Below are 14,194 nucleotides of genomic sequence, written 5' to 3' on the forward strand. Positions count from 1 at the left end.
ACTTCTACAATTCTGCATCGTTGAACCATTGTGGTCCGAAAAACAGGTGAGCGACAAAGTTACTTGTTTCAACGATACATCGTACCATTGTAGTAAAGCAGCAAGCTATGTTGTTGTATGGGAAACACACTCCGGTTAGTTGGGCTAATTCAGTTCAATGTCTCAGTGACATGACTTTAGAAGACTATTATTTAGCTCACTAGTCCTTTGGTCCATTTTTACGATGCCTTGCAGCCTTTTTGAAGCTTAAAAGCTTCTGTCCCTATTAACTCTAATTGCATGTAAAAGAGAAACCAGCCTAGTCTTCAAAATGTTTTTGTTTTATGGAAAAAGGAACTACAGGTTTGAAGGGTGAGTAAATGATTAATCATTCATTTACTCTTGCTTGTAGATATATAACGGAGCTTCAGTGTGTGAAGTAGTGCATGAGAGGGGTGCTTTGTGTATCAATATACAAGAGTGGCAATGTGTGCTTGCCTTTTGGAAGAGGGAGAAGTGTGTGTGTGTCCTTTCAGAATGCACTGAACACAAAAAGTCGGCCTCCTTTCATCTCACGCTCTGTTTTTGCAGGTGGGCCGTCTCTCCGGGGAGGGGGCAGAATAAGTGCGAGAGCGAGTGATTTGTAGAAGACAATTTCCAAGTCTTCTACAGACAAAAATTCAAACTAGGAAAATGAATTTTGTCCTTCCTCTCTATCTGTCCCTTTGCCCATCACTCATATATGATATAAACACATGCACATATAAAAAAAACAGTATATATAAATATATATTAAACCCACCCTCCTTCTCCTCAAATCCTTCCCGTCCGTGTCCTAGAATCATTCTGCTGTTGCTGCAGAGGTCCACTCATGTACCCCCTTCTGGGATATATCATCCACATCATTCATACCAGCTAGTTTTTCCCTGTGACAACTCCAATGTCAGCAGGAGGCCAGGACTACTGCTGTCTTCTAGTTGTGTCAGAATGATTGTGTTTATGAGATGAATGCCACCAAAATGCTCTAATTGCTAGTGGGGTTTTCTGGAAGCTCTGACATTCTGAGTTTAGGGTGTGTCATTTTAAGAATAGTGGCAGAAGCAAATTGGTATTGGTCATGTTGACTGTACTTATGTACTTATGACTATGTTTATTTTGCATTCTTGTCACGAAGAGTAGAGTCGCAGAAATTAGTAGGAGAGAGCGGGTTAAGATGTGTCGTTCCCTTAATCTGGTAAACGGTGCAGAATATGTGATTGTATATTTAGAAAGGGCATATTGTAGTGTATAAAGCTTGTTATTGAGAGATGCAGATGAGAAAAAGTAGTATACTTAACTCTATGAGATTTAATCTTGTACATCTGTCCCTCATGAATCAATTAAGTTAAACAAACATAATTTGTTCATGTAACTTCAACATCATGGAATTAAGTCATTTTAAGTGACCCAATTCAGTAGGCTCAAAGTGAATTTTATATGGCTCCCTGAAAGGATTCAGGCATTCAATTTCACATGTTCATTCATCCAATTCATATATTTTAATGTCACACAATTCAATTATAATATTGCATTAGCTAGTTGACAAACTTTTAGCTAGCAATAGCACACATTGGCATCTTAAATGCTAAGCATTAAAAGCTTATGTATGAGTCCACAGCCTAAGCACAATGGCTCTTCTCCAAAATGGTAAACCACTGTAATTTAAAGCTGCTGTCTGTAACTTTTTACTAAAGATTTACAAAAATTATATAATGAGGATGTACAACATGAATCCATTTTCCAAACCGTGTTTTTGTCTTACCCTGAATCATTATGGTACACTATATTGGGACTATTTCAGACCGGTCTGGTAGGAACCGCTGCGGAGGAGCACAGTCCCTGCGTGACTCGCCATAGACATAAACAGAGAGAAGTAGCTCCGGCTGTAATGTTCTTCCGCAAGACGCATGCAGTTCTGTTTCTTAACTGCTAGAGCGCAAAACGTTACGGACTGCAGATTTAAATTGTTCTAATAATTCCAACATAATTGAAAATTAAACACTATTACACACTATCAAGTCTCCCCCTTTCTCATATTGCTCAAATATACATAAAATAACACTTTTACATATAAAATAAATACATTTACTCTCTCTTAATTTAACCGTATGCAAAGCATGCTGGGAACTAACAAGCCCCGCTCAGTTTCAATTAATGTAACAAATCATTCATGTAATCTCAACACAAACGGATTAAATCATTCTAATGCTGATTTGCTCAAGAAACATTTCTAATTATCGCATTTGAAAACCTAACATTGTTGTGGAAACCGTGATTTAATTTATCAAGCAAATGAATCCATGTCAAAAAAGTACATCATGCATACTGGTGAATTTCGAATCACAAATTATTAAATGAAGCATGCCTCCCAAAACGTAAGCTGTCAGAGGCTTCGAGGGCAAGCTGTGCATTTATGTGTGTATAGAATGCTTAAAGCACCACTAACACACCTACATGTAACGTCCTCTCTGCTTCATTTTGTTGCTCTAGCACTACAAAAGCTTCATGACTTTGTCAGTAAGTGAAAAAGAAAGAAATATTAAGGCCACCGCATCCACTTATTTCAGAACTTGAATGCACGTCTCATAATTACAATGTCTGAGTTCATAAGTGGAAACTTGAGGCAGCGTACCTGACCAAAAAAACTCAAGCCGAGAGTGGATAATGGTTACAGAGTCAACACAAATTTCTGGTGTTACTATGGCTACCTGTCAAATTGGGTCTATATCATCATCCCTGCTGATTGATTATGTGCTCTGTCTCCTCTTAACATGCCTGCGCCATCAAATAATCATTTCACTTAAATGTCAGTGTGTGTAAAAGGTCACTGGATCTTCTACCCATGGTAACAACCCCATCATGGAAGAGTGGCAAACCGAGCATGAATTACTCTCCAGTACCAACTGATCAATCATCCATAATCAAAGCAATTGATAAGGTCAGACAGGCCACCAGAAGAACCCCCGCCGGGCCTAATCTATCTCTTCATCTGTTTTCTGTGTGTAATGTCGTAGCCTGCGGGTGCCCACGGGAGACAAGGGATACCAGACGATCCTCACAGCCTGACAGCTCAGGGCAACGCGGGTCAATCCAATCTCCCACTGAGCGCGGGTGCGTGCGCACACATGTCCAATTCACAGAAACACTACAGATGACGGAAGTGTCACAGCTTCAGGGCCAAATCACACCAGCGCATCCTCACTCTTCGTTCGGGCCTTCATTCCGTTCGCTTTTTCATCTTTCCTAAACCGTCCCTCTCCATGACAGGGAATAAAAATAGAGCCTTTGGAGCAGACTCGTCATTCGCTATTAACCGCACATCCACATGTGAGGCATGTGACGGGAGTTAAATAGAGTTTTGTGCGTGTGCGTTTATTTTAGAGAGGGGGATTTTTCAGTGCATGATCTCATGAACTCCATTTAGCCTAAATCTATCCCTGACACACCATCAACAGGGCGAATACCCTCAGTCACAGCCCCAAAAATGACACGGCAAGAAATCAATAACTTAATCAGAAGTGACAGTAAAGACATTTATAAGGTTACACTTTATTTGGTAACACTTTTTTTTTACAGTGTTCTTGTTACACGTTACATGTACTTACCATAGTAGTAACAGTAAATTATGCATAATTACATGCAACTAACCCTCAACCCAACCCTAATCCTACCATAACCCTATAAGTACATGTAGTTAATTAATATTACTCAGTACTTAAATATATAATTTCACTGTAACAATGACACCATCAAATAAAGTGTAACCCTTTATTACGTAGTTACATTGTACTTACTCAAATAAGTACTGAGTAATATTAATTAACTACATGTACTACCTAAGGAGTTACAGTTACGGTTTGGTTTAAGAGTTAATTACTTGTAATTATGCATCATTTACTGTCATTACTATAGTAAGTACATGTAACATGTAACTATGTCACCTTAAAATAAAGTGATTTCTAGTACAAATAAATAATCACAACATTCAACATTGATAATAATAAGAAATTGATCATCAAATCAGCATATTAGAATGATGAAGCATCAGGTGACACTGAAGACTGGAGTAATGATGCTGAAAATTCAGCTTTGCCATCACAGGAATAAATTACAATTTACTAATTGTAATAATAATACTGTATGTTTTAGTGTATTAAACCTTTGTGTACAGCCAATAGAATGCAAATGAAATAAAGTTACATCTAAAATGGATTTTAATATAGTTTGAATGTAATAATAATAATTTGTTACATTTATATAGCGCTTTTCTAGGCACGCTTTACATAAAAGGGGGGAATCTCCTCAACCACCACCAATGTGCAGCACCACCTGGATGATGCAACGGCAGCCATATTGCGCCAGAACGCCCACCACTCACCAGCTTATTGGTGGAGAGGAGACTCTTTATCAAAGGACATCCTGGGATTTTTAATGACCACAGAGCGTCAGGACCTCGTTTTAACGTCTCACCCGAAGATCTGAACCAGATCTGCCCACATCTGGTTCTATCAGAATTCGGAATATAATGGCTTCACTGGACATGTCTACTACTGACTATCCTGTGACGTGAAAGGAAGCGTACAGGGAAAAATAAAAATCAGTATCACGCTTTTAAGAGCCAAAAAATCTGTCACTGGTAAAACATCTGTACTCTACTAATACCATATGAGTTTTGGCTACCCGTGTCATTGCAAAAATGCACTATTAACATACTAAATTTACTTTGTGAGAGAAAGTTTCTGATAATAGAATTCTGCTGGTCATGTGATCTCAACATGGCAATCTCCATCAGGTGACCTGCACCATTTAAAATAAACTAGCTTTTTTAAGCTACTGATATGATCTTTTTTACATATTTATTTTTTAAATCGAAAGTGAATAGATGGCTGTAATTCTTCCTAACATCATACAGGTTTAGAATGACGTGAAGGTGAGTAAATAACACAATTTTCATTTTTGTGTGCTCTGTCCCTTTAAGGCAGAAGCATTTTCAATGAGGAAAAAATGACTGAGCGCACCTTTAACCTCACATCTGTGTTAGGTCATGATTGTGTCTCAGGACAAGTGGAACACACCATTACACAGCAACATAAGGCTATTATCATGATACATTCAGCTAGTGTTGTGGGAAGAGAGAGAGAGAGACGAACTAAGAGAGGAAAGAAGCAGCTGGTCTTCACTCCAGGTTGCAACTCAGAGCAATTAGAGCAGGCAGATGGCTAAATGGCCGAGAAAAAAAAACCCTCCAACTCCAAACGACAGTGACAAGTGTGCCAGGAGCACCGAGATTCTGACCCCGTCAACTGGAAGAGAAAGAGAGGGAAATGGAGGAAAAGGGACGGAATCTAGGGCACAGCTACTTCTGGAAGAAAACGTCTGTTGTTACATTAACAGGCACATTTCTATCAGGGTCACCTGCTAATGCACACACACACACACACACACACACACACACCACTGAGAGGAATTCTACCTGCTGAATACCTTTATGATGACAACAACTCTTTCGGTTTCACTCCCCCCCTCCTTCACAAAGTGTGCTCTTGGTTACATTTTAACCTGTTGAGATATGAGATCGCTTGCGTTGGTGTAAACAAAGAGGCTTTTTGAGGGCAGAGTTCCTGTAGGGCTGAACTATGCTGAGACTGTCAACTTTATAAAGGGAAGAATCTGGAATACAAACTCTACCACATTCTTTTTATAGTGCGTGTGATTTATTTCTGAGTTCCACAAAAACAAGTTTCAGTCATACATCTGAATGCATGGACAAACAAATTTTTTTCCACAATGGCGTTTCTGATTTCATCAGCAAAAAAAAAAGAATATGCAACTTTTTTTTTTGAAGAAAAGTCTAGAATGACTTTTCTACACTGTATTTTTTTTTTTTTTTACTTTAAAGTTATTAAAATCGACTTAGATAATTAATGTGGTTCAGATAACATATTTTATATTTTGAGTTTCTATTTATTAAACCAATCTCAACACGGGTTTCCTGTTTACAAACATTGCAGGGTGCGTGCGCATCCTGGAGGCAGAAAGACAGATCGCTGAGCTGGTCCGCTACTGCAACAACCAGTATTCAACCAGTATTGAAGCTTTCCTTATTGTTTGTATATAACTGCTGACTCAATAAAACGTGATTTTAGTTGGATCTGTTTGTCTGTCTTTAATTTTGCAGTGTTGCTGTGATACATGTATGAATTATCATGTTAGGCTAGTAATGTACTAGCCGCATACAGCGCGAATTTGTTTTTATTTACGTTAAGCTTGTTTACGTTACTGTACGACCTGCCACATTTCATGACTGCACATATATACACAAAATACTAAACTGTAAATAAAATATTTGACAATGGATTACGTGGGAAGCCTTAGTACCTCCGACCGTGCCGATTATATATATAAAAAAACTTACTCTCAGCAATGGTGAGATCTTGCCAGATCCTTACGCTATACATGACGATCTGTGGATTGTGGATGACAAAAAATGGCCAGCAATTGAATGGCCTGATATATACAATTATCTAATTCAGACACCAAGTGTGTATACTAGAGAAACAGAGCGTACAAATCCCTCGATGCATACAACTACGTGCGGTCATGTGCAGCTTGTTAAATACTTTGATGCTGCACCGGATTTTTGCGTGTTTAGGTCAGGTGTGCTCCCTAGTCAAAGGCAAGGGATTAAAGCCAAGCCTTATGATGCCTGGGTGTATGTCCACAAGGCCCTTGGGTACATCCTCACAGCTAACTGCAAATGCATGGCAGGGTACGTCTACCTATCAAAATGTACCTGCAATAACAAAAATAATTTTTTGGCAAACGCATGCTTCCCCCTAGGTATGTTAAACATCAGGCACCCAGCACTGGCTCTGTTGGTACAATTAACCACGCAGCAACTCCTTGGCATTTTGACTTACAGACACGCCGCTACTAACCTACAACACGAGAGGTTTCTTCTGCCTCTCGGGTGCGTGCGCAAGCAGTGATGACGTCAAGGAACTCAAAATTAAGGCAACCAGGTAACTTAATTTTTTTTAAAGAGTTAAACCAACAATATTTTCTTACAGTGCAATTATTAATGTTGAATATTGCCTTACATGAGCTGTGTGAGCTGAAGCTGATTTGTAAATGAACACCAGTAACTATGCAAGCCAGTTTCTGCCATGAAATAAGAAAAAATGTAATTGCAAAATGTGAAAAAGTCATAACTGGATACTGTAAAAAGTTGCATTTATCTTTTTGAGTTAGCATCACACAATTCTGTCTTTCTCAGAATTGCGAGTTATCAACACACTGTTGACTTTGTTTTTTTTGCATTTCCGAGATTATATCTCACAATTTTGGGTTAATAACTCAGAACTCAAGACTCTAAGTTTACATCTCACAATTCTGACTTTTTACCCTATAAGAATTCTGAGTTAGTTGAATTTTATACCATCAGCATAAAAAGATTGTTATTTTTCATTGGTGTGAAAGCTAATATAGTTATCACTATTGTTATGGTACTTGGTTGTGTCATAAAAACGCTCTTTCCGTATGTGAAACACGGACACTGAATATACAGCATGAAGCAATCACAACATTGTATTAGTTTGATTTTGCATGGTTTCAATTCGACAAAAACATTATTTGAAACTAATATAAGATGCCTAAATTGCATTAAAAAAAAAAGTTTAATGGCCGCTGTACCTATATATTTTGCGTAACAAAAAGGGTGCAAAGAAAAAAAGAGGGCTTTATGTGGAGCGCTCTCTTTTAGCTCCATTTCAGCCGGCGGGGTTATCTGTGACAGGTGACTTGTCAACACACACACATACACACACACACACACACACACACACACACCTTAACTGAACATTCACAACCCAGAAACCAGACTGAAAACACTGCAGGAAAAAAACAAACATGAGGGATTTGATTGAGCCCCAGAGCATTCAGCACATACCAAGATCAGTCAAATATCAGTAAGACTTTAATAAGCAACCAAATAAAAAAAGACAATATTACAAAGACTGCGAAAACATTCAGACAACCAAAATAAAACCTAGAAGCAACGCAAGGCGATAAAGCAGTTTAGTAGTATACATGTGTTTTCTGTGTGTCCATGAGAGTTCAAGAGCACCGCTCAACAGTTTACAGCACAAACACGTTACAGGCATCAATAAACCACTCAGAATAAAAACAATTAAAGCACAGATCGTTTAATTTAAAAAAAAAAAAAAAAATAGAAATAAATTCAACTGATAAAAAAACTCAATAGCACTTTACAATATGGTTCAAGATGTTAACACGAGTTAATGCATTAAGTAACAAAATAACATTTCTACAGCGTTTATTAATCTAGATTAATGTTCACTTCTGCATAAACTAATATATTTATGCATTGTTTAAATTAACATTACCTAATGTATTGTGAACAATCATGAATGAACAAATAAATCATCACTAACCTAGGTTAATAAATGCTGTAGTTCATAATCCCCAATGCATTAAAAATGCTAACAAATTCAACATTATTATAAAGCGATACCAACTCAATTAAAACTAGGTATCCTTCATGCTCACAGCAGTGAAGTACAATATACAAGGATGTGACATTACCGTTTAGTCTTATATCATGTTTATATATTTATATTATGTACACAGGAGGAATGGTTTGTGACGGGTGACATTAAGGCTTTTAAATGCGTGTGCATGTGTGTTCACCAGGACGGTGGAACATAGACAATGAGAGACGTAACATCCCCCTATTCACGACTCCACACTCTCTGGAAACCTACTTAAACCGTCTCGCATCTCAGAGGATACTTCCTTAATATTCTCAAGGCATCCGTTCCTTCATTACAGAATTCCTGGTGGAGACGTTGAGCTGGAAGGTCAGTGCGTTCTCCTCTAATGAGGAGCTAAAGCGTTCTGCCTCTCAGAGCACGAATGACGAAATGACTTCCTCTACTCACACATTCACTGATTGCGGTCTGACCTTTCAATCAGGATGTAAACTGAGCTGCGTCGAAAATCCCGGCCTATTCGCTGCCAGAGGGATCAGAGCGCGTCAGACCGGCCCGTGTCAGACTGACCACCCTTTCAGAGGTGAGAACAACTTCTTTCACCGGCATTGATCCAGACGTGGCACTAATAGGGTCACTGAATCAAGATGGAAGCCCAGGGAAGCAACACTACGGTGCCCAATATGCCCTGTGATACTCAGGAACAGAGAGGGACACTTATAGACTCAAGGGCAGTTGGTTTGACAGATGATTTAGAGGGAGAACGAATATATGTGTGTGTGTATGTGTGTGTGTGTGTGTGTGTGTGTGTGTGTGTGTCCAGTTTAAATCACACTGTGTACGTGTGCGAGACCCTGAGAGACTGGAGGGATAACTCACTGCCCTCGAGTCAGACACCACTTAACACGCTGACTCATACACACACACATACACGATAGAAAGCTTCCACCATGTGAATGTGTTTGAATTCGGTACAGGTGAAACTAGTACAGTCGATACCAGATTACAGATATAAATATGTGATATGTGCTCTCATATAGTTCTGTACGCACAGAGCCGTGGTTGACATGCGCAACATTCGACCTGGATATTCACCGTATCGTCTCCGTATTTACAACATTTATAAGTATAGGCATTTTTTCGTCATTTTTTAAGAAAAATAAAATGTGTACATACAGTAGTTTACAAATCACCTCACATCGAACAATACACATGATCGTTCACTCATTCAAGAGCTTCTTCATTTTAGTTCCCCTAAAACAAGGCAGTTTATCTCACCGATCGAGAGGAACGACAATTAAACAAGGGAAAAACAGTACGTGATGCATAACTGTGGTGTCGGAGGAGAGGTATATATAGCTGCGTGGCCATGGTAACAATGGACATGGGCTATAGTTATAAATATAGATTTGTTGGTAACACTTTACAGTAAGGTTTAATTCGTCAGCATTAGGTATCATGGACTAACAATATGCCCACAGCATTTATTAATCTTAAATCAAACATTTCAAGTTTATAAATTAACATAAGTAAATGTGTCATCAACGAACAATAGTACATTAATAATTAATGCTGTTAACATTGTTATTTCATGATAACTACAACTAATATTGAACCATATTGTAAAGTGTTGCATATGTGGCACACCATTACTTCACATGTGGAACAATATATTTAGTTGAATCCTTCCTTCCGTCGGGGTTGAAAGTTTTTTTTTTTAAAGATGTGACCCTGACTGGCTGTTTTTATTACTACAGCAATCTGCTACATTGTTTTGTGACTGAACGCACAAGGAAAAATGGTATCATTTCCTGACTAAATGGACTGTGGGTGAGAACAAACACACAATTCATTAATATTTGATTAGCCCCGAAACCAAATGATGAATCGCTGGCGAGTCGTGTCACGGGATTGAGATAGTGTGTGCTGTATAACGGGTGAACTGTACACGTCATCTCGAGACGGATGAGCATGCGAGGGTGAATTTAGATCAAAAGCACGGTGACTCCTTCAAAATCTACACAATACATAAGGATAGCTTCAATAGAACGCGCTGAAAGAGACGTAGTGCCGAGGAATGTGCTCTAACCGAACTCAAACCGGTTTCAAACTTGATTTTAGTTAAGTGTGAAACCATGATCAATAGAAAAGAAGAACATGTTCAAATGATTACATAACAGCACAGTGGTTTTATATACATAACTTCATGTGTGTGCATGTCATATATATATATATATATATATATATATCACGCAGTGTCAACATCTGCAGTTTCGTATTACTCAGAACTTGTCACCATGACAACCAGAGCAATAATTAGGAATGGAAGCCTGACAGTTTTGGATTTAGTAGTCTCTATTTACTCCACCCGATCCTTCAATGTAATCTGTGCTATATCCAGCATTTTAATTCATCCATTCATTAACTCAATCCATCCATTGATCCTTTTCTCATGGTATTTGATGCCATAATTTGTTTTTACAATAAAATGAATATTCGTCGAGAGGAAGAAATGCAATCCTTCTGGAAGAGGTCCACGTTCACCCTTCGAGAACCTCTTTCTGCTCTCCTCTTACACATAGACAGCAGTCCGAGAGATCACAGAGCCATCCCTCTGGGACTCCATGTCGTCATCTATGTCATCTTCATGTGGGCGGAGCTGTAGGATTGGTCCACCCCCACTGAACTGGTCATATCGCTCATCCTCTTCTTCCAGTTCATCGAATTTCTTCCTTTCTACCTCATCCATCTCTCTACTAAGCAGGATATCCTCCGCTGTGTGAGTGCGTGTGGTCTCGAGCAGAGCCACGCCCCCCGGGTGTATGCCCTGACTGGCTGTTTTCTCGTCAAGCCCCACATCTCCTCTGTAAATGGGCGTGTTGTTGTTTCCATTGTTTCCAGTACCATTTTTGTTTGACTTAGCAGAGCCAAAGAGACGGGTAAAGGAGTCGTAGGGAGTACCGCTTGGCTTGCCGGTGCCGCGGTAACCGTGCTGTTGGCGGCGATTATGGGATACCAGGAAGTAGGCGAGGACACATAACAGTATGATGGCCAGAAGACACGCGAAGATCACGCCTGCGATCACACCTGCGTTCGAGGACGGAGGTGATTGCTCTAGAGACAGAAAGGTGAAAAAGAGAGAAAAGAAAGGAGAACGGAATTAGACAGAGTTGGATTCATGGAAAGGAAATGGAAATTAAATGTTAAAAGACCCAATGAAATCAAAACTGGAGATTTGTTGCCTTTCAGTCCATGTCTAGTAGAGCTGAACTCATCTTCAGCAGACTAAAAATATTGATGACTGTCCAATCAAATGCCCTCAAATGTATAAAAAAATGACCCACCCCCTAAATTAAAAACACCCCCTGCAACTGACTAGCAAGTACCAAATCTTGGTTCATGTCAAGTGAAACAAAGGAACCAGCCCTTTGATATGTTCTATAACGGTGGAGATTTTTTGAACAGTTTAATGATGACAAGATTAATGCAGTGACCCTTTTAGGTTACACGGATAGGTTCCGTTTTTTCTAAGCCTTTTTCTCAACTTGTGTGTGACTCACATGCCAAACTGAACAAATGACATGGCCGACTTTTTTAAGTTGGTCAGTAAATCCTTGTTCACAAGCAAGATACCCTAGTAAATTCAGTTTGTTCATGTGATGGCTCGTTCAATTTGTCCCCTAGAGTCTTGTTAAGACTCAAAACAGAGACTAGTTCAGTTAAGAGCATATTTGTTTAGTACGTCCAACAGTGCATGGAAGGGAAGAACAGTTTGTTCACTTAAAAGATTAATTCAAAAACACTGAATCATTCACAAACATCTAAATGCAAGTGTTTTCATGGGGTCTTTATGAGACATAGGGGGAAAATTATTTCCAGTTTCTCAAACACAGTCCATGTATAAACTCAAATGTCTCTGTGTATAGCCCTATTCGGATGGGACTAGTTTTCATGGATTACAATGGAGAAATGTGTGTTTCACAGGCATACTTTGTGATTTGAATTTGAATTTTGTGTACCAAACTTTTGCATGCTTTCATTTTAATATGGATGGATTAATAAATAGTGCCAAATTCTGGAAACTGTAAAGCCCATTTTATTTTCTGTGTCAGGTAAGATACTTGTCTAGATGTTTTATTTTAAAACAGCCACTTCTGTTTAAAAAAACCCATGTGAAGTTTATTTTAATAATAAATTAAAGCTATATCAATAGCAATAATGTAATTTATTAAAAAATATATATAAATCATACGTGATGCATGCAAGCACTGCAGATTGACATCTGTAACGGCAACGTCTAGAAAAGACATGCTCCCACCTCTGTAATAAATGCAAGTCCCATCCGAATAGGTACATGAAATCCCAGATGTTGGGTGATAAGAATTGTAACTCAGACATTGCTTAGAAAACTAGTCCTGTCTGGTTTTTGTTGAATCACGTGAATGCATGTGGGAGGGTGACATTTATGTGCAACTCCTTAAGGGGAACTGCTTTCCATAAGAACAGTTTGCAGAGTTCACACTTACAACTGCACAATGAAGAAGGAGAAACAGCACCAGCATGCAGCCTCACATAAAACAGAAAAGAAAGGATGATGGACAAAGGGACGGATGACTGGTTGACGGATGGATAGACGGACGGACGGATGAGAAGAGGGAAGACGTAAGAGAGGAGGCTGGGATTGACAGGGGAGACAGCAGACAGACGCATCGGCCTTGAAGCCACAAACACACCACGGCGCACAGCTTCTTCCTCACTGCCCGGCGAACGTGTGTATGAGATGAAATGAGTGTGCGAAGACGTGACTAGCACTGCTGAAAGAGAGCAGTGCATGCGTTAACACCCAAAATAAACAAAATCTTAAATCTCGAACTCTTACGTTTTTCATTGATTGTCACCATTTTTTTCTTGTGCATCCTGCGCAGACACACAGCTAACGGCAGAAACAACAGGAACACAATCATGTCTGACTGCCTCAGTCGCCATGTTCCCGTTAGCCACCCACTGTGGCGTACTTCTCTCTCCCACACACACCTCAACCTCCCACTGTTTCAGTCAGAGTGAGCGTGTTGTTCTGATCTTTGAGTCAATCTCTCACTGCCTGCCTGAGTCCTCTGAATTATACATGACAGTTTGATCATATAGCGGCCACACACACACACCCACGGATCTACATGGCTTCATTATCGGAAGATTTCACGCTCACACACAGCCACGGAGGGGTGCTTGCCCGTGACGAAGTCGCAGTCACAATGCCAGGGTGTTGGCACACGACTGAAAAGGTGTTCTGAGTGGTTTTCAGCATGTTGCTATGTGGTTTCTAGACACTGACCAAGAAGCACCAAAATTTGAAGTAGTACCAAATCCGAAATTTTTATATACGTTTTCTTCCCCTTAGGAAGTTGTTAAGGAGGCAGCTAAAAGTAATCTATTTTTGAAATGCATCTTTTTATCTTATTGTGGATGATTCATCCAGTTTAATTTTTTGAAATTATTTGACTATTTTTATTTAAATTGTCATAAGTTGACCTTTTGGTGAAACAACAGACTTCTCTCAGGTTTTCACTCAAATGTACGTCACTACATGGAACAAAAGATCTGCCGATGCTTCTGTTACATTCGGTTTAAAAGTTGCTTAAAGGGATAGTTCACCCAAGCCTTAGCGA

At 39.3% G+C, this 14,194-nt stretch overlaps 1 protein-coding gene across 2 annotated transcripts in view; it reads right to left on the reverse strand.

Annotated features, from left to right (window-relative positions):
• LOC307138098 (nectin-2) overlaps positions 1 to 14,194 on the reverse strand; it is an 82,515-nt gene that overhangs the window by 29,768 nt on the left and 38,553 nt on the right. The window contains exon 7 of one of the 2 annotated variants that reach the window (XM_079836238.1): positions 7,979 to 11,642. The exons of the other annotated variant lie outside the window; for it this stretch is intronic. Coding sequence (XP_079692364.1) covers positions 11,101 to 11,642 — 542 coding nt within the window. The 3' untranslated portion in view covers positions 7,979 to 11,100. Of the gene's footprint in view, positions 1 to 7,978; positions 11,643 to 14,194 lie in introns of those variants that run through there. 2 annotated transcript variants of the gene reach the window in all.

The sequence above is a fragment of the Gobio gobio genome (assembly GCF_949357685.1).
Source record: "Gobio gobio genome assembly, chromosome: 15".
In the NCBI taxonomy this organism is placed as follows: Eukaryota; Metazoa; Chordata; class Actinopteri; order Cypriniformes; family Gobionidae; genus Gobio; species Gobio gobio.